Source organism: Cucurbita pepo, chromosome 1 (assembly GCF_057944985.1).
Source record: "Cucurbita pepo subsp. pepo isolate OVF chromosome 1, ASM5794498v1, whole genome shotgun sequence".
Classification (NCBI taxonomy): Eukaryota; Viridiplantae; Streptophyta; class Magnoliopsida; order Cucurbitales; family Cucurbitaceae; genus Cucurbita; species Cucurbita pepo.
Window position 1 is genome coordinate 7,097,072 of NC_141798.1, and position 21,235 is coordinate 7,118,306.

Here is a 21,235-nt window from a genome sequence, read left to right on the forward strand (position 1 = left end):
TGCGGCATTCACTTTTTAATAAACGAGCTAAGCCAATTCGTTCTTACGTCGCCTACAGCCAAGCGACGTATGCTCGAGCCTCTAGTCTCGATTTAAGAATAAGGTTTTAGAAAACGAGGGTAGAGAGAGATTATGCAAGCAAGAGAGTAACAACAACCGCCTCGCAGTATATAACGATTGGTAGGGAGAAGTTAATGACTAATCATATATCCTATAATACATTTTGAGTCGTTTCATGTTTGGCAAGTCTAGACATGATTTTTCCGAAACATCATAGTTCCTAGAAATACAAGAGTAAAATAATAGAACATGGAAAGACATAAAGGGTTTGGTTTGTCATGGACAACGCGCCTTAGACAAGTATGACAGTGACACCTGACTCTAATACTACAAGCTCAATGCTAGCATATATTTTTTATTTTGGCCCGTTATATATCATTATCAACCTCACAGTTTAAAAATGTGTATATTAAAAGAAGCTACAGAAAAATTTTCAACACTTTTATAAGAAATTTTTAGTTTTAGTAAATTTGTATGATAATTAAAATGTTAAAATTGAAATAATTTTAAAATTAAATAATAAATTTAGGTTAGTAGTTTGAAGTGTAATATAAGATGAAATCAAAAAATTTATTTAACCAAATTTGATATATATATATAAGAACTTAGCGATGGGATTTTAATTGGGACGGAGCCGCGAAGTTGGAAGGCGGCAATCGAAGGCGAACTAGTGACTCAATCAGTGTCGAACTGTTTGATATTTCTAGTCGGGAATCGCCTTGCTGCCGGAGCCGGAGGCATAGTTCGAAACCCATCAGAGAACGAATGATCAGTGCGATGAAGGGATACCATTCCGGCTTCCATGACTGAGTCTGAGTCTTCTCTGTTAGAATGCATAATTTCAAGCGACTTCCAAATGTTCTCTTAGTATTATCGAAGAACATCAACTGCGACCTGTCTAACAAGTACGGCTTCGCTGTGAGGCCACTTAAACTGCTTCTACAGTCTCATTCGTATTCTGTTTCCCGAGTCTGGCGAGGTTCGTATCATTATGCTGCGGAGCAATTCTCGGACGATGAGTACGAGTGCGACGTTGAGAACAATACGGTAGGTTATTTACTTCTGTATTGCTATGCATATGTTCGTTTAAATGGAAGTGGAGTTTTTGTTTGAGATTGTGGTATTTCTATTCATTTCGTAGTCTGAGAGCAATCACTTCTTTTTAGTTCGTCTAAAATTTCGTTGAAATGCCAGTTTCTTGAAGAGTCCAAGGGGCTATAGATTAAGGTTTTGCTTTCCTGCACTTTTCGATGTATTTGGTCCCGGATCAATTAAAATTCGATGGCTCGGATCCGTATTTTTTTATCTTGAGGGCTTTAGATTTTGTCGTCAGAATTTGTAGGCTCTCGCATTAGTCTGAATGAAGGCGATGCATCCCTTGGAGCGGGTTTAGTCTGGCAGTTCCTTGTTGAGCTGTTGGCGTGCATAGGAACTCAAGCTCGGTCCTTAATTTGGCGCATAGACTGGTTTGTACGAGCGGCATCTTTTAATATCATCATGGCATATGGGGTGTCTCGATTAGACTTGCCTGAGTTTAGTCGCAAAGCGTTGGACTTGGACTGAAACATTATAGTCAGACATAGGCGCGTAACTCGGTAGCTATATAAATATACATCTCTCGTCACTTTCATGGTCTGCTAGATTTTGTACTAATAGATATTTTCTGTTAAAGAAATAGATGTCCACATGCCATCACAACACTGTTTAAAAAATATGGTGCATTATAACCAGACGTCGCTGATATTGTACTCACTATTGTGCCTTTTGCTTGAAAGAGCTAACTTTTTGGATGTTTATCCATGCTTCAACCTTCTATTTGTTATAAACCAAAAGGAATCACGGAGTGACGGTGTTCTATTCAAGTGTCAACTCATAAAATATGGGCTATGTAACATATGCATAAAAAATTTAGTATATTTATCATCAATTTAATAGAGAAATTTAATTGCAGTTCTGGACACAGAGTAAGTTGATGGTTATTTCCTGAATATTGTTATTACTTATACTATCGTCTCTCTTAGTTTGTACTTTGTGTTCATTTATTTTTAAAGCTAGTTATTGTTACAAAATTTCAGGCCTCATCTTCTGTGGCCAACATCGATGAGTGGAAATGGAAACTTAGCTTGCTATCTCGAAATGAGAAGGATCAAGAGATCATCTCAAGAGATAATAGGGACAAGAGAGACTTTGAGCAGATCTCAAACCTTGCCAAAAAGATGGGGCTCTACTGGTAGATGGGAACTTTATTTATATATTATCTATGTATTTAAATATTTCAGTTTAGTTAGAATTTGCTTTGCATTGGCAGTTCAATGTATGGAAAAGTGGTTGTTGCGAGTAAAGTTCCCCTTCCTAACTACCGACCAGATTTGGATGATAAACGACCACAAAGAGAGGTAACAATCTATTTGACTTGAAAAGTTTGATTACAGTACCTCTTGTATCGAGGATCATTCCATTGGAAAAAAAAAACCTTAGCTTTCTTATATGTGCAGGTTGCTATTCCTTTAAGTTTGCAAAGGAGGGTTGAAGGTTTACTACAGGAACATTGTGATCGCATTCGGTTAAGTTCTGCAAAGGCTAATGAGATTTCAAATGATGCCAAGTCTATCGACGAGGTTAAAGATGTTAATACGGATGAATATGAAAATTCTTTTCTTGATGAGTCTGTGATGGAAAAGGTACTTCAGCGGAGGAGTTTACGGATGCGAAATATGCAAAGAGCATGGCAGGTAATGAAACCAATGCTCCACATTGAGTAACATGTACTTGTAAATTTGAATAACAGAAATCTGTATGCCCCTGCCCACAAAATATTCACTATTTTGAGAATTGAGAGAAATTTTTAGATCTCCAATATTGGATGCTGTAAGTGGTTATATTATAGCTTGCCGTCTTATTTTTCTGGCTTAAATAACGGATGATGCTAACATCCAGACTATGGTTGTCAAACATGTTTCTTTGCTGTTTTTACTTTCTGGTTCATATTCATGTGCAATTTGTGCCCAATGCTGTTCCGTTTTATTTTTTCTTGCAAGTATGGAAGACTGCTTTGAGATTAGGCTCATAATAAGAACAATAATTATTTTTTAGTTTTCACATTTATCTATTTAAAGCCTTTTGTAGACCAGTTGGTTCGGCACTTATGATTAAAATATTGTACTTATGATTAAAATATTATTTTAGAACAGTATGTCCATTGTAGAAAGGGACGGTCCATTATGCATGCATAAGACCATGGACAAGATATCCGGACACCACTCCTATATGCTTCGAATGCAGGCATCACTTCCTTAACAATTTTAATCCCAAGATTCCATTTCCAAGTTTCTTTTTCCTATACTTCTTATTTCAATGTGCATTTTGAACACTGCCTTGGGGGTCTCACTAGCGATAAAGGCATTTTAGATAAAAACTTATATTTTGATGATATTACTTACAGATCTGACTTACGTATGCTTCATTATTGACAGGAATCACCTGAAGGGAGGAAGATACTGGATTTCAGGAGATCGCTGCCAGCATTCAAGGAGAAGGAAAGGCTACTCCAGGCAATAGCACAAAATCAGGTTTTCTTAGAAATTGTCCATTATTTATTATATTTTCGCTCAATCAAAGGTCAAGCGAGTCCTTGCCACTAACAACTTAATGTTATACTATTTTTGTTCCTGTTGGAGAGGCAAGGTTTAAATGTCTCAAAAGTTCGCGTTCCTGCTGAAGAGGAAAGGTTTAAATGTCTTGAGGCAAAGTGAAGCAAAATTCTAAATTGAAATTAAAAAAAAGCATTTGATAGAAATATATAGAAAATATGACCATATATATTTGAAAAGAATCACATACTTTTAATGCCACTTTCTTGACTAAATTTCTTTTTGAGGTCATTCAAATTTGATCTCCTTCCACTGTTCACAAGAACTAACTCAGGGTTCCATTTACTTGCCTCATGAATAATTTCATTACCCTCGAGCAGTAAAGGAGGGAGAATGGATTTCAAAAACCCATTTTACTTTTCAGTATTGTCATCCTATCCTAAATATACAGATTTGTTTAGAAAATTTTGATTTATTTTTTTGTTTAAAAACATTTATTTCATTGACATCCTTATATAATGGTTTTCTTTTTAATTTTCTTTTATATTGAATCTCATAGCAATCCTGCGTGAGATGGCTGTATTGGCCACAGATTCGTACTTTCTTTTGTTACAAACAACACCAATAAAAGATGAATTATTATGAATACAAAAGTTTGTTGTGACCCAGGATTCTGTGGAACAGTTTTATTTTTTTTATTTTTTATTTTTAAATTCAACACCTCTTGATGTGTTCCTAAAGCCTTCTGTGAACTTTTCTCATGGTGTTTGATGAGTTGTTAAAAGAGTACCAAAGTTTGTTGCCTACCCTCACCTTATTTTATTTTATTTTATTTTTATTTTTATTATTTTATTTTATCATTTATTAAGTTATCACATAATTTTCTTGCCTACCCTCGCTTTTTTTTTTTTTGTCTGCCAAGCTCTTGATTGGGAAGGGTACATGGTTATCCAATCTCGTGTACATTCTTATAACTTGTATTCATAAAAAAGTTCTATAATTGATCTCTTTGCAAAATGCCAAAGAGTTTGAAGTTTCTTTGCTTCTTTGATAGTATTATAAGTGTAATCTCCATTTGATTGTTCATTCCATTGTTATGATGGTAGGTAGTAGTTATATCTGGAGAAACTGGATGCGGTAAGACTACACAACTTCCTCAGTACCTACTAGAATCAGAAATCGAAACTGGTCGAGGAGCTTTCTGTAGCATAATATGCACTCAGCCCCGAAGAATCTCTGCTATGGCTGTTTCTGAAAGAGTATCCATAGAGCGAGGAGAACCCCTTGGTGAAACAGTGAGCCTTCTCTCCTCCACAGTGCTTGCGTATGCATGCAAATAATTAATTAACTTCATGAACTGTAGTACATTCTGAACTTTGTTACTCTTAGTTTTCACTTCCATACCACATCAAAGATTTTTTTGTAGGTTGGCTATAAAGTTCGATTAGAAGGTATGAAAGGGAAAAACACTCATCTCTTGTTTTGCACCAGTGGTATATTACTTCGGAGGCTTCTAAGTGACCGTAATCTAAATGGGATTACTCATGTCTTTGTGGATGAAATTCACGAGCGAGGCATGAATGAAGGTTTGGTTTTTAGGTTCTTTGACACTTTCTAAACATTTTTTTTGTATAACTGACTTTTATTGGGAAGAACAAAAGATATGGCCTCTTTTGCTTCTGATGTGTATTCTTAAGTATTGTTAATCTCCTTATCCAATTGATTTTGTTTCAGATTTTCTGTTGATTGTCTTGAAGGATCTACTTCCACGCCGCCGGGATTTAAGATTAATCTTGATGAGTGCCACTTTAAATGCTGAACTTTTTTCCAGTTATTTTGGAGGAGCACCAACTATTCATATCCCAGTGAGTTAAAGCTTGATACCTCTCATGGATAAAATTGTTTGTTGTTTGCCATGTTTGATGTTGCAGCATTTTTTTTTTTTTTGGGTACGGTTAGCAGTACCACAATTTGGCATCCAGTTTTAGTTTTACTTTTCTTTGGTAGGTTTCCACGTTTTAGTTTTACACTTGATGCCTTTTAGGATTGTTTCCTGGAAACTGGACTGCATGTTTTATTTCTAACTAGAGATGTTAGAACTTGATGTATGACAGTTGAAAGAGAGAAGCAAAAGAAAGTGGAAAGAGTGAAAAAGTGAGCAGAGGCTCAATCAAATTGCATAATGTTTAATTCATCCATGTCTTAAGAGCTTTGCCTTTTTTTATATGTTTTCAAATGGGATGCATGCAAAACATTTTACTTGCTACAACTATGATATTTGTTGCATTTTCTCATGAATTTCGCATTTTCCCATGTAATATGCGTTATATAATCCATTTGGGAATTATATATCCTGCATGCTCCATTTTACATCTTGCACTAATTTGGATATAATTGGAGATTAGTTTTGCATTATTTGAGGTCACTGCATGTTTAAATATTTGTTTCATGGGTTCACTATTTTTAAGTGCCTATTTTTGTCAGGGTTTTACATTTCCAGTGAGGGCGTACTTTTTGGAAGATGTGTTAGAAGTAACTGGCTATAAGTTGACATCTTTCAACCAAATTGATGATTATGGCCAAGAGAAAACGTGGAAAACACAGAAACAATTAGTTCCACGAAAAAGGAAAAACCAAATCACTACTCTTGTTGAGGTATATGTGCATCATTTTTCTCACATTTGTTGGTCTTTTTCCATTTCTTTCAAGTTTGAATATTTTTGCCTGCATTTGAAGAAATGAATATTAACAATGGCGATAATCTTAAATATTTGATAGTTTCCTTTAATGCATTTTCTTCAGTACTAGTTTGTGTGGCTCGTAAGAAGTTCAATATAATACAAGAGCTTGTTACACTAGAACGTTCCAATTTTTAAATTTAAGTTGGTTTCGTACTTTGTTTGAGTAGCGGCCAATTTATTGTAGCTTTATCAGTTGTTTTTTGTCATGATCTGTTTTCTTGGAGTCAAGGTAGAAGGTAAACTCTGAGCCTAAGTGGTTTGAATTTATGAATGGTTGAGAAAAAATCCCTTCAGTTAGTTGTAAAACCTGATTAAAGATGAAGAAATCGAATGGGGATTCATCTCCTAGAAATGAAGGGATTGGATTTTGACAAAAAAGTCTTCGCTGAAATTTTTATTTAGATGTGCGCAAAAGATTTTTCGAGAAAGAGTTGGGAATATGAAGTTTCTAATGTGATCTCTGAATTTTAAGAAGTTTTAAAATGGTCAAGGGCATAAATTTAATCAACCTATCCATGCATTTAGATTGGTTAGATCATATTGCCCACGTACATACCTTTTACTATATTCTTTCATCTTGAGCACATCAATTAATAATTTTCCCATTAGATATGGGTTGCATGCATAAAAAATTGGATTTGATAATAACATTCAATGAGTAGAAGTACCTGTGTAGTTGTATCTTTTGAAGGTTTGTGCTACGATAGCAGTGTGGTCTATCTCACTTTGTTTCTCTTACTTAGGATGCTCTTGATAAATCAACCCTGGGAAATTACAGTTCAAACACACGAGATTCTCTCTCATCCTGGATGCCTGATTGCATAGGTTTTAATCTTATTGAGGCTGTTTTGTGCCACATATGTCGTAAGGAGCGACCTGGTGCAGTTTTGGTATTCCTGACTGGATGGGAGGATATTAGCAGTTTGAGGGATCAACTGAAAGCTCATCCACTTTTAGGAGATCCAAACAGGGTTTTGCTTTTGACATGCCATGGTTCAATGGCAACATCTGAACAGGTTGGTTGGTTTATTTATTTTTCCTAATGTATTGTAAAACTTCGTAGATTTCTTCTGTTGTAATAATTTTGAATTATCAAGGTCATGGTGTAGAAAGAGAGAAAAAAAAAAAGAGCATTATTGGAAAAGCACCGATGTGAAGCACAGTAACTTGATACATCTGTGAACAATTTGCCAGCTTCCGTTGTATTGAAATTTTCTTCACTCTACTGCTGAAAATATTTTCGGAGACAATTGATAATTTATTACCAATGATCTCTCTCTATCTAAGAACCACTTGTTTCTTGAAATTCTCACCATTTCTTTTCCGTTTCTACAGAGACTCATATTTGAGAAAGCCCCTCAGAACGTCCGCAAAGTAGTTCTTGCCACTAATATGGCAGAGGCAAGCATCACAATAAATGATGTTGTTTTTGTTATTGACTGTGGAAAGGCAAAAGAAACCACGTATGATGCGTTAAACAATACACCTTGTCTATTACCTTCATGGATATCACAGGCATCTGCTCGGCAAGTAAGTCAACTTTCTTTCCTATATTTTTCAATTATATCACTTCTTTAAACTATTACTGAGAAAATATGCAATTTTATGAGATTCACAACCAAATTTACCGAATGAAACTATTTGTGATAAGATGCTTTGAAGAAATGCCTTTTTTTTTTTGGGGGGGGGGGGGGGTATGAATGCGACGAAAATAAAACAATCTAATTGACATAAAATAAATTAGTCCAATTAGTACAATAATCTAATCCAAAATATTAAAAATATTTGTTATTACAAAAATTGATTGAACTCAAAACATAAACTCATTTGGAACTTGTAATGAAATTTAGAAAGCTTCTTCCTCTTATATGGAACTTGAAGTGGAATTTAGAAAGTCTCTTTTTGATATTATATTTATATTAAGTGGAGCGGGTCGGGGAATTGGGTGGGGATGGGGAATATAATCTCCGTCCCCGGCCTCATTTATCTAATTGAGAGAAATCTCTCCTCACTCCCTCTCCTAAAATTCCTCTGCCTTTTTATGGGCGGGTCTCCGTGGTCGATCTTTTGATAATGGTTCTTTGTTGCAGAGAAGGGGACGGGCTGGCCGTGTTCAACCTGGAAAATGTTATCATCTTTACCCAAAATGTGTTTTTGCAGCATTTTCTGAGTATCAACTTCCTGAACTTTTGAGAACTCCACTGAATTCCCTCTGCCTTCAAATAAAAAGTCTGCAGGTTCCTAGTGTAGGAGAATTCTTGTCATCTGCTCTACAGCCACCAGAGCCCTTGGCTGTAAGTTACTTTGTGTATCTCTCTTTTTTTTTTTGTTGATCAGTTGTTCGTTCTCTTTTACAGAAGATTCCATTCATAAATGAGAACAGGGGCTCATTTGTTATTTGACAGGTACAAAATGCCATTGGTTTTCTAAAGATGATTGGGGCATTTGATGAGAAGGAAAACTTGTCAAATCTCGGTTAGTTGTTCTTCTTGCATGATATTATAAACATATTATTCTGATCCTATTACTCAGTTTTTTCCATCTTCAACCTCCTTGTTTTGAATAGGAAAATTTTTGTCAATGCTTCCCGTTGACCCCAAGCTAGGAAAAATGCTGGTTATGGGTGCTATCTTCCATTGCTTTGATCCTATCCTTACTATAGTTTCCGGCCTTAGCGTCAGAGATCCTTTTCTTCTGCCTCAGGACAAAAAAGATGTAAGTATCGTTTTATTAAAGTATGCTTAAATTACGCTGTTTGTAACTAATTCTTCCATGCTTTAATTGATATTGGATGGCTGTTTGTAATTAATTATTCCTTTGAGGAAAAGATAATTTGGAACTCTACCCTCGCACCCAATATGCACTTGGACACATGCACACCCACCAAGTAGAATTTTCAGGTTTACATTGTTGTTTCCGTGATTCAGTTAGCTGGGACAGCCAAGGCTAGATTTTCTGCAAAGGACTACAGTGATCATATGGCACTTGTTCGTGCTTACGAGGGATGGAAAGATGCAGAAAGAGAAGGGTCATCCTATGAGTACTGCTGGAGGAACTTCCTCTCTGCCCAAACACTTCAGGCAATCGATTCCCTTAGAAGACAGTTTAGCTTCATTTTAAAGGATGCAGGAATAGTTGATTTAGATGGTAGCACGAGCAATAAGTTAAGCCATAACCAGTCTCTTGTTCGTGCAATCATTTGTTCTGGTCTCTTTCCTGGCGTAGCATCTGTTGTGGTAAATGAAACTACTTTCTGCAGAGACACCTGTTTAGTCATCATTTTCCTCCTCTCCTGAGTATTTCTTTTCATGTATATGCAGCACAGAGAGACTTCCATGTCTTTCAAAACCATGGATGATGGCCAGGTCTTACTATATGCGGTAAGTCTGAAACTGGCAGCCCCTTGCGTTAACTACCCGTATATTGACACGACAAATATTTTCTATTTATATTTTTCATTTGAATGCATTTAGTTGCACGTTCTGTGATTGTGTCTTAGACATCTGATCTGCAGTCAGAAAGAGGATTTAAGAACAAGTAAAAGCTGCTATTAAATATATATCTAATTGGGATCTTATCCAAGAACACAATTTTTCATGAATACTCCCCAATATTGTTCAATTCCATGGAATGAGGATAGCTCTTAGCCTCTATTGTATAACATCAACATAATGAAGTCTAAACAAAGATCCAATGTATAACACCAGTATAATGAGATCCAAACAAGACATTGTGGATCCAGTTGTAAAGAATATTTATTTCTATCGTAATTCTTATTTTTCTAAGGGAAAAAAATCATTGAAATTTGCCAACCACTATCACAACGATTCTCGGTAATTATGCAAATTTGACTGCCTTTATTATAGTAGTATATTTGGTTCACTAAGCATCACCCATTTATTTCATTTGACATTTTTTGTTATATGTACCAATACTTGCAACTTACATGCCTTTCTCCAGTAGGATTTATTTATTTATTTATTTGCTTGCATATGATTGCTGGAAGAGTGTGGCTGCACCAGAAATTACAACGTTTGGATATTTATACTGATTCTAGTTTGCAATGTGCATACATCATATTTTTGTTTGCAGTATCTACATGTGATAGTTGTTGGCTTTGCATTTTCTGATTAAGACTTTGAACCTTTGTGGATATTCAATATGACTTCTAGAAGTTATTAGTTTCGGATCCTCTTTATCAAACATTTGTTTTTATCACAGATATTCTGTGCTTTATTACAATATGTTGCATTGTCATGGTAGGTTTAATTGAAGTTTCAAATAAGTATGATTTGTAAAAGACTTCTGGAATTTCAAATCCATTATTTTGTCGAACGCTTCTGTGTTGTAGTAATCTAACATTTCATTGATTCTGCTTCAGAATTCTGTAAATGCGCGTTATGATACAATTCCCTTCCCATGGCTGGTATTCGGCGAGAAAGTGAAGGTCAACACAGTTTTCTTACGAGATTCCACTGGCATATCTGATTCGATGCTGATTCTTTTTGGTGGAGCAGTGAAATGTGGTGTACAGGTGATCTCCTGGGTCTGCACTTTTTGTGAAAGATTTACATTTTTTTGGTGTCTAAGACCATTCACATCTCCTTTTCAGGCTGGTCATTTGAAAATGTTGAATGGCTACATTGAATTCTTTATGGATTCTAGTTTGGCGGAATGCTATTTGCAACTCAAAGAAGAACTTGATAAGCTTATTGAAAACAAAGTAAGTTTCATTTGAGAATCATTTCCGCTATTAGATCTAATTATATCATCACAAGTATGGAGTTCATATCTCAACTGCTAGTACTATGCAACAGATGATGACATATGATTCCGTTGGTCAATCTTTCTACTCCTTATGTTGCAAGTCAGTTCACCAGTGGCACTAATGTTTTGAGAAGTAATGCATGTTAAAATTTTACCGATTACTACATATTTTGTCCATAAATTGCTACCAAGAAAATTACTGGAAAGCATGGAGATCTTCATTTTATGGTGAAGTTTATAATGAAAATGGTCAAAAAGTCAATGCTCCTTCGTTTGGGTAAAGTTTATTCCTACTTCTGTGTTGTGGCCCTAGTTTATTATCTGAACATATTGTTTGATTAAGATATTACTTCAAAGATACATCCTGCTCCCCAGTTTTAGAAAAGGTAAGTTAATTTGATGGTTGTGTCATTTCAGCTTCAGAATCCGGGGCTCGATATTCTCAAGGAAGGCAAGTATCTTGTTCTTTCTGTTCAAGAGTTGGTGTCCGGTGACCAATGCGAGGGGAGATTTGTCTTCGGTCGGGAAAGTAGGAAGCAGGTGTCTACCGACGACAAATTCACAAGGGATGGCTCCAACCCAAAGAGCTTGCTACAAACCTTGCTAATGAGGGCAGGACATACCCCTCCAAAATACAAAACCAAACACCTCAAAACAAATGAATTCAGGGCGCTGGTAGAGTTTAAGGGAATGCAATTTGTGGGTAAGCCGAAGAAAAACAAGCAGCTTGCAGAGAGGGATGCTGCCATAGAGGCTCTAGCTTGGTTGACACACACCTCGGACAACAACACTAATTCAGACGACGACTCTCCTATTGATGTAACTGATAACATGCTAAAACTCCTTGGCAAACGAAGGCGGTCTAAAGGTCGCCCTGGTTATTGACATGATAAGAGAGAAGCAAATGGTTCTCCAGTTGCAAGTTCTACTCTCCTTCAACTAGCAGCAGACGGATTTGCTTCAACTTAAGTGTCTAAAAGTTCCTACTGAGCTTGCCTGTTGTATGTACATAAGGACTCACAGAACTTTGACTCCGTGCTGCTGAGTACGAAAACGAGATACGGTCTTTGAGGTAATATGCAACGTTTAAACCCGTTGAACGATAAGAGAACAAATGGAAGCATGATATCCTGATAACTTATTTATAGCATTGATGGAGCTGGTGTATAGCTCTCAAAATTTAGGAGATTGAGTGAGCTAGGATATTGACACAGCGTTGTTGAATAAGTTAGTTTTAGTTGATATGTAACTGATGTATTATTATTTTTAACAACATAATACTAAAATTGCAATTTTTATGTTCCTCAAACCAATCCGATAAATTCTCTATAAGCTTAATGATGTTGTTTCGGGATAATCCATTATTTATTTACTACTAACCAATTAAGAATTTTTAGATGTACTAGTACTACCATGTGCATCTTTAATGGCGTCATTCATTCTCTCGAGAGGTCACAATTACCCCGAGGGAACATAATAATGATGAGGAACACATTTTTGCTATTCTACACGTACTTATACTTGCTATGCTATTATGCAAAATTGAGCTGAAGAAGAATTACGAGGCGTAAACTAAAATATGATGATTGAGTTGAATATACTACCTCGGACCTCACTCTTACCCGATTAATGAAAAAAAATAATCACACACCAATTTCTTTTTATATAATTCACCAATTTGTATATATTTTTTTTAATTCATTGAGTATGTGGAGGTTAATTATTGGTGAAAAAATAGGCATAAAGTTAGTGGGTGTTGGATTCTTCACAAAGGGAAAGGATTTATGCATTCACAATTGACTGCACAGAATAATCAAATGATGTAACCCTTCAAACTCAGATTTAAAGCTGAAAATAGTGTTTTTATAATATTCTTAAAAAACCTTTAACGTTTTAAAATATTATATATATATATATATATATATATATATATATATATATATATGTGGAGGGGGAATATTAACCCTAATTTTTATTTTATTTTTTGTAAAAAGTTAATTTCATCTCATTAAATTGTAATGAACTTATTTTTTCTATTCTAACAAATAGCTACCTACCTAATAATTGGAAATATTCATTTAAAATATTTCTAAATTTAAACAAATGTTTTATTATTCTTTTTTTTTTTTTTTCTAATTCATTCACTAATTTTAATAAACAGAAAATAAAATACTTTTATTTATATTGGTTGGTGTTACATTAGCACGGATAAAAAAATTTATTTTAAAAATCATTCACAATTTTACTTTCACAAGAACGCCATACCTTTACTTACACGGGTCATAAAATAACCCATAAATTTTAAAGATAAATTCCGAAGCCTATAATATTCGATAAAAAAAAAAAAAGGAAACTTAAGTGATGATCTTTGAGTGGAAGGGGGAATTAGGGATTAGATTAAAGTGAAGTAAAAGCTTGGATTCCTTTTGTTAACTCCAAAGTGTATATATTTCTTATGTTTTTTTTATAATAATAATTAAAAAAAAAAAAAAAAAAAAAAACTAAATTCAACTTTGGAATCTTTTCATTGTTCCAAAAATTTTCAAATTAATATTTCATTTGATCTTCTTACGGTTGGGTTTTATGTCCTAAAACTCATAGTTTGTAAACAAAAACATATTCTATTTCAATAAAGTTATTATTGTTGTTTATTTAGTAAAGATTGTTATTGAATAAAGTGAAATTTACGATCATTAATCTGAATCCAATAAACTAAGAACACTCTGGCTATAGTATGATTACTTGAACTATATGTGGAGACATAAGAGTGGATCAAGTTCAAGTATATAGTCAAAATGATCTATAGTATAAGGATAAAGCTGAGTACCTTATTCTGGGGACACTATGGATGCGGCCCACTTTTGTATATGATATAAACAATGTGATCACTAAATTGTACATGTGGAGACATGTGAGTGGGGGCGTCCTATGCAATGAGTATTGCATAAGATCGGACCATGAAGAAAACCACTCTCACTTTATAATGTCGTTTACTGTTGAGACTGATTTTCTTTTCATTCGATAACCTAGGTAACTCGGTTTTAATCCTGAGCTAACCATGAACTCCTGTTTATTCGGAATTATCCTTAGATTTGCATGGGTGAGAGTGGCTCTAGTTCGCCAACTCAATAGGTCTCCCATTTCAGGGGTAAGACTAGGTGAATGGCTGGGGACGTGGGGTGCAAGAAGGAATTCACTCCTACCCACTTTTAGGGATAGAAGAGAGGTAGTTCCCTTAAGCACTGACTCCAGGTCTTGAACAAGGGGCCCCACCCTCTCATTGGCCTGAGAGGGATTCGGTTTACTGGTTGGATCACAAACCAATTGTTCATTAGAGGATTAGTGAGACATAAGGAACAAGAAGTAACTTTAGGGGTAAAACGGTAAATTGACCCAGCTCTAGTTACGAACAACCTGTGAAGGATCGACTTACTAATCATGGTTATATCAAATGGACAGAAATATATCTATAGTGAGGGGAGTGCAACTATTAGGCTATAGTGGAGTGTCCTAGTAGTTAACGAATGTTGGTTAACAAGGTTAATGAGTTTAGCCGGTTAATCTTGGATCGTTAGAGCCCATGATCTATAGGTCCATTAGGTCCCTCTGCTAGCTCATATCGGACTAAACCATAGAACAGTGTGACGAGTGAGTTCGAAGTGTTCGAATTCAAATTAGGGAATATGCGCTACATATATACGATATATTTAACCGCATTTTTGTTTAATTTACGAATTAAATAAAAGGAGAGAATCTGAGATATTTAAATAAGATTTAAATATCTTAATCAATTATGTGTCGGAATTGATTGGGATTGGCATTTGAATTAATATTAAATATTAATTAAATAGTTTAATTAATCATTTAATGTTATTTTAATTTGAAATTCATTATTCAAATTAATTGTTGAATTAAAATGAAGAAAGTCAACATGTTGACTTCATCTCGTGGAAAAATCCATGTTAATGGAATTTTGAGGTGTCAAAATTTGGTTTAACCAAACTTGCATGTTTGCCAAATAAACCCCACAAGTTTGAGTGAAATTTTTGAGTGTCAAAATTTGGTTAACTCAAACATGCATACTTGCCACATGGAATTTTAAGTGTCAAAATTTGGTGATCTCAAATTTGGATGAACATGCAAACATGACTCTTTAAATAGAGTGATCATGGTACATGGAAGATCTTCTTCTTCTTGGTGAAAAACCTTGAGAAAAATCTCTCACAAACACTCTCTTCATATATACAAAATTCCTCCCAAGTTTAGTCACTCACCGATTCCACAATCCCGTTCTAAGGCCGGAGGATAGTGGAGAAGACACTAGTGGTGGTTCGAAACCGGTTCGTGAGGAAAAAGAAGTTTGAACTATAAAAGGTTAGTATTCAAACTCATTAAGTTTTAATACTTATGAACATGCTAGTTATTTACTATAATTGATGTTCTAAAAGTGCCTAAGATCCAATCCGCATGTGTTATATTAAAACATCACTTACATAATATATATATATAATTAATTAATTAATTAAAATTATGTATTATTAAATAAATAGTTTTTTTTAGGTCGAGTCAACGATACTTTAAAATTGCACTAAATTTTTTCTTCTACTATTTAAATTTTATTTTAAAAGGTCGCTTCACAACTATCACGAGACAAAATGAATGATATTTGAATTAAAAATTAATTATTTAGAAAGTTTTGATGAGGGAACGAATATTATTATTTTAATTTAATTTTATAAATTCAATTTGAGTTGAATTTTTAATATATATTTAAAAAATTAATTTGAATTTTGTAGCTTATGTAATGCTTGGTATTATTATGTTTTAATATCTATTTAAAGCGCACATTATAAACGTAATACCATATACTAATTTAAAGAATTAAAATATATTCTCATTAAATCTAAAAAGTGAATAAATTATTTAATATTCATATAATTAAACCATTCTTTCCACTCAAATTATTATCATTATTATTATTTTTATTATTATTTTAAAGCTTGCCTATAATTGGAGTGGGAGGAACCAAACTTTATATTAAAATAATAATAATAATAATAATAAAAGAAAAAGTGCTTAAGCATTTATACCTTTTTTTATATTATTAATATTATTAATTTTTTCTGTAAATATTCTGATTTAAAGAGAAAATTTGTTGATTTTCAATTGCAAATTTTAGAAATTAAATGTTCCATTTAGGGTTCTCAAAATGAATTTGAATAATTAGATTCTTTTTTATTATTAAAATATTGTATTTATGTAACAAATAATTTGTTTTAAAAATGTTTATTACGAAAATATTTTACCTTCTAATAAATAAATGTTAGAATTAATACTTTAATTATAAAATAATTGTAACTTTTCGATAGATGAAGTAAAAATAAGTAATAGTGAATGTTAACATAATGGTTCGTACAAAGAAGTCTAATATCTAATATCTAATGTTCGAGGAAGATTTTGAAATGGTAACTCAATTGTTAATATCTCGCTCGACATGCTCGATGCACCAACATTTTAAGATTTGGACCGATAGCTGCCCACCTAGGATTAGAGGTGTTCATAGGGTAGAGTTGGGGAAGCCTTCCTGATCTCGCTCGACATGCTCTATGTACCAACATTTTAAGATTTGGACTGATAACTACCTACCTAAGATTAGAGGTGTTCATAGGGTAGAGTCGAGGAAGCCTTTCGACATAATCGATGTACCAACATTTTAAGATTTGGACCGATAACTACCCATCTAAGATTAGAGGTGTTCACAGGGTAGTTCCATGCAGTAGCGGTGATCATCCTTCCAATTTTTTATTTTTATTTTTATAAAAGTATTATTAAAAACTTTCTAAAATCATTATTTAAAGAGAAAATCGAATGAAAATTATTTTCTAGTTTTTTTTAGTATAATAAATAAATATGAAATGAAGTATGGGGTAAAAAGTATTGGAGTAAAAATTAATTTCTACAGCGAAGTAAAAGTAAAAAAAAAAGAAAGAAAGAAAGAGGTTGGATAATGGTTTGAATTACATAACGAAGCAGCCGTTAGGATTGTCATCGCTAAACATGGTGGTGAGCTTCTCGTCGACGGCATTAGGGCTTGGGACTGCCTGAACGGCGTTTTTAACGAAGCCCGCCGGCGCCCTTTTGTCGTAGGCCTGCGCCACGTAGGGATACGCCACCACATTGTACGGCACATACGGCCATAGCTCCGCCATTTTCCCGGTTCTTCTCACTTTCTTCAACACTCTGTTCTCATCCACGAACCCGATCACTGTAACTTTGCCCTGTTTTCTGTTTATTTCCACCGTCTTCACGCCTGTATTCCACAAATTAATCTTAGAACATGAAATTATTATTCTCTCCTTTTCTTCTTCAATGGCGGATTCCAAAATCAAAATGGGTTTGTCGGACCTTTCATTTTGGAGACGGCGTTTCTTACTCGACGCTCGCAGCCGTCGCAGTCCATTTTGACCTTGATCTCCACTGTCTACACTCATCAAAAACAAAACCCACCATTAAAGAGTGAGTTTAAAGCTTAATCTGATTAAGACATTATAAATCAGAGAGTAAAAGTGGATAATTTTGAAAGTAAAAGAGAAAAATGGAGGGAACCTGCAATGGTTTTTTGTTCCTTTGTCTGGAAATGGTCACAAAATCAGAGATTAAATCTGAGACAGAGTCAAGAATGCCCATTTTTTTGTCTGTCTTTCTCTGTGTTTGAGCTTTAAATGGAGCTCCAAGTTATGAGGAAGAAGGAGATGGGTGTATCTGCAAAGTTTAGAGGAAGGAGGGGGTATATATAAATATGGGAACTTATGAGTGCAATGGGAAATAAAATTAATTTAAGAACAGAGCTAAGAATGGAGAATTGAATTGATTTTAATAAATAAAACTTTAGTGGTTTGAATTGAATTGATTCCATGTGTTTGGGGGCTTTTTATAAATAAAAAAGATACAAAAAGGGGGCTTTTGGCAAGTTTTGTCTTAGGACTGTGGGTGATTCTAGAACAACTTTTAAAAGATTATATAATAATAATAATAATTAATGCCCCCCTCCCCCGTCTTACCGCGTTTGCTGGCACTAGTCGGGGCTTCTTTCTCGAGTCCTATCATGACCATGCATTCGACGAAAGAGCTTTACAAGCGGCATTGTCCTTCTTCAGTCATGCATTATTGCTGAATCGGACTTTCGACCATTGTCCAAGATTCTCCACTGCTACTTCCATGGGAGTCCAAGTTGTGTCTTAGTTTCATCGTGGCTGATCATCTGAACTTCGTGGCTGATCATCTGAACTTCAAACATATGTAATTATCAATTCTATAACTATTTCATTAAAGTAAATCATTACGTAATGATTTATATGTATATATGAATTTACTTGGAAGGCAAAGCAATAATAAATGCAGTGTGATAGGGGGTTTACTAACCGCTCATCTTAATTTCTGTCACTTTTCAAGTTCCCTCAGGAATATGCAAATCATAATGCAAAATCCTCAGCCTCATCTCTTCATTCAAGATAGGCACTCTGTGTGAGATTCCATATCGATTGGAGAGGAGAATGAAGAACGTTAGGCTTCCAAGAGGGTCAATTGTGAGATCTCACATTGGTTGGAGAAGGAAATGAAGAACGCTGGCCCCCCAATAAGATGGATTGTGAGATCCCACGTCGGTTGGAGAGGGAGACGAAGCATTCCTTACAAGGGCGTGAAAACCTCGCCCTAGCAAATGGGTTTTAAAAACCTTGAAGGAAGCTCAAAAGGAAATACCCAAACAAGACCATGTCGGTTGGCGGTTGGCAGGGGACTTGGGCTGCTACACTGCCTCAGCCTCAAGTACCTGCTAAAACCATATTTATGATCAATGAATATGGTTCATGTACATTTATAAACAGCAGATTTAGTTGTTGAAGAAACTAAAGATTGTTTATGCTTGGCAGGAAGAAATGAAATGCATGGAAGGTAGAATACTAAATGCAAGAACTGGCAGATTTTAATATTGATTGAGCAATAAATAAGACTATGATGCCTTTTCTGTGCCAAAAGACGAGCTCACCTAAGAGAACATGATTTCACTTGCACTGGTTTGATTGTGACCAGTGAACTCAACTCAACAAGCAGGTTTGAAATAGACCCGGTGTAACAGTTCAAGCCCATCGCTGACAGATATTGTCTCCAAGTCCACCATTAGCAGATATAGTTCTCTTTCAGCTTTCCCTTTCGAGCTTCTCCTCAAGGTTTTAAAATGCGTCAACTAGGGAGGGTTTCCACACCTCCAACCGATGTGGGATCCCAGACCCTGCTTGGGTTTCAGAATATTCACATCGCCTCAGCGAGTGCACGGATCGGTCTACCAACCATTCCAGCCAGAACACAGTGCTGAAAGAGAATTTCTAGCATGTAAAAATCAAGAAATGAAGCACAATTGACATCATACAGCAATAACAAAACACTTATTTCTCATCTCACCACAGCTAAAGAATGCATGAACAGCTTGGAGATGGCAATATAAATTAAAACCCCTCCGGAGTAGACTCCTAATCAAGCAATCGTAGACTACAAATTACACTCAGTCACTTTACCTGTCATTTGATAGCTTCTACTCGTCTATCTCAGAAGCGTCACCATGGTTTAATCCAAATGAGCACTTCCCGTCCTTCAAAAATGAATGGAGACATGTTTCCTATAATCTAAAGCTTGAAAACTATATTGTTTTCAATCGAGGATGGACCAAAATTAGCCAAGTGAAAGTGCAACCAAATACCCATAATTGCAGCATCCCAAATGGCGTGTAAGATAAAATCCAAGAGGAGTACCTTGTAACAACCCAAGCCCACCGCTAGTAGATCTTGTCCTCTTTAGATTTTTCCTTCCAAGCTTCCCCTCAAAGTTTTTAAAACATGTCTGCTAGGAAGAGGTGTCCACACCCTTATAAAGAATGTTTCGTTCCCCTCCCCAACCGATGTGGGATCTCACAATCCACACCCTTTGGAGCTAGCGTCCTCGCTGGCAATTGCTCTTCAACCGATGTGGGATTTCACAACGTAATGATATGAAATTAGTTAAAATCCATTACACCCTTGTGTAGGAATGTGCAATGGAATAATGAAAATTTTTCAAAACGGTCTTAGGCAAGTGTATGGAACTCAAAACTTCAGCCACATTTAACTAGCCATACCTTGGCAGCAGCTTCCTTTTTCTGCCAAACAAATCAACACAAAACCTCACCAGGTCATCTCTTTTAGACAATATATGTAAGCTAGAGAGAATCAGAAACTTCCTGATCAATGTTAGCAAATGAAAACTCATTTAAAGACCTAAGCTAATCCCTCCTTCACAAGGTCATAATTCAAGCCTGGAAAGCAGACACAGTAACTTCATACAATCAGGACAAGATACTAAAAATCAATCAGGACAACTTCATACACATATCAGGCCACGATAGATCACCAACGTCGGGTGATATTTGGAAGATCACAAACGACAATAAATTCACTGCAAAAGCCCAAAATTATGATCCAAGTAAAGAACAATCTAAAACACATAAATGCACATTAACCAGAAAAGTATGCAGAGCAATCGAGATTCAACCAATTGGCATAATCCATCACACTCAAAGTGATAAACCAATCCCAACCACAGTCAATCTCGAGCAGAACCGCTGCAGCATGCAAAGTCGTGGCAAGGTAAGAGGATCCACTGTAAGTCATACGATCGGGCTTACCAGCAACATCCACATTCCCGCAACCTCAAATCGCCGGAACAGAATTCACCGCCAGGGCTAGCTGTCGCCTATCTCCATCGGACGGCGAGTATCAGCCCAAATATCCTATCCTTTCTTTTTCTTCTCGCTCCAAAAAAACGTATAAGAAAAGGATCGTCGATATCACGCTCTCCAGTGGCGCGTTCAGTTGAACTCCATTTTTTACCGCTCCTTTTATACCGTCGGATTTTCTATTTTTACCTACGGTAATAATTATGATTTTAAAATTTCTCTTGGTATCTAAACTTTTATAATTATAATTTTATTATTTAAATTTTGATAGTTTAAAATAATTATAATTTTATTATTATCCAGAAATATAA

General features: G+C 35.2%; 2 protein-coding genes across 6 annotated transcripts; one reads left to right on the forward strand and one right to left on the reverse strand.

Annotated features, from left to right (window-relative positions):
- The first annotated feature begins 666 nt into the window (after nucleotides 1-666).
- Nucleotides 667-12,480, forward strand: ABO6 (DEA(D/H)-box RNA helicase family protein). The gene is made up of 19 exons (XM_023687422.2): nucleotides 667-1,107; nucleotides 2,136-2,290; nucleotides 2,369-2,456; nucleotides 2,556-2,792; nucleotides 3,534-3,629; nucleotides 4,757-4,945; nucleotides 5,077-5,236; nucleotides 5,385-5,515; nucleotides 6,135-6,305; nucleotides 7,135-7,407; nucleotides 7,727-7,921; nucleotides 8,482-8,685; nucleotides 8,797-8,866; nucleotides 8,958-9,106; nucleotides 9,319-9,627; nucleotides 9,712-9,771; nucleotides 10,773-10,925; nucleotides 11,004-11,114; nucleotides 11,576-12,480. The coding sequence occupies exons 1-19, from the start codon at nucleotides 892-894 to the stop codon at nucleotides 12,041-12,043; spliced, it is 3,435 nt and encodes a 1,144-aa protein (XP_023543190.2). The 5' UTR covers nucleotides 667-891; the 3' UTR covers nucleotides 12,044-12,480.
- A 4,544-nt stretch (nucleotides 12,481-17,024) lies between these two features.
- Nucleotides 17,025-21,228, reverse strand: LOC111810303 (heavy metal-associated isoprenylated plant protein 20). Of its 5 annotated transcripts, XM_087124099.1 has the most exons (8): nucleotides 19,966-21,228; nucleotides 19,732-19,853; nucleotides 19,206-19,528; nucleotides 18,581-18,989; nucleotides 18,220-18,440; nucleotides 17,765-17,920; nucleotides 17,564-17,639; nucleotides 17,025-17,468 (listed from the first exon to the last, which is right to left on the reverse strand). In XM_087124099.1, the coding sequence occupies exons 6-8, from the start codon at nucleotides 17,843-17,845 to the stop codon at nucleotides 17,176-17,178; spliced, it is 450 nt and encodes a 149-aa protein (XP_086980225.1). In that variant the 5' UTR covers nucleotides 17,846-17,920; nucleotides 18,220-18,440; nucleotides 18,581-18,989; nucleotides 19,206-19,528; nucleotides 19,732-19,853; nucleotides 19,966-21,228; the 3' UTR covers nucleotides 17,025-17,175. The 5 variants fall into 5 exon arrangements, with proteins under 5 accessions (XP_086980225.1, XP_086980228.1, XP_086980222.1 ...); XM_087124102.1 differs by lacking the exon at nucleotides 19,732-19,853 and having other exon boundaries at nucleotides 20,874-21,228; XM_087124096.1 differs by having other exon boundaries at nucleotides 19,206-19,853.
- Between the last annotated feature and the right edge of the window lie 7 nt (nucleotides 21,229-21,235).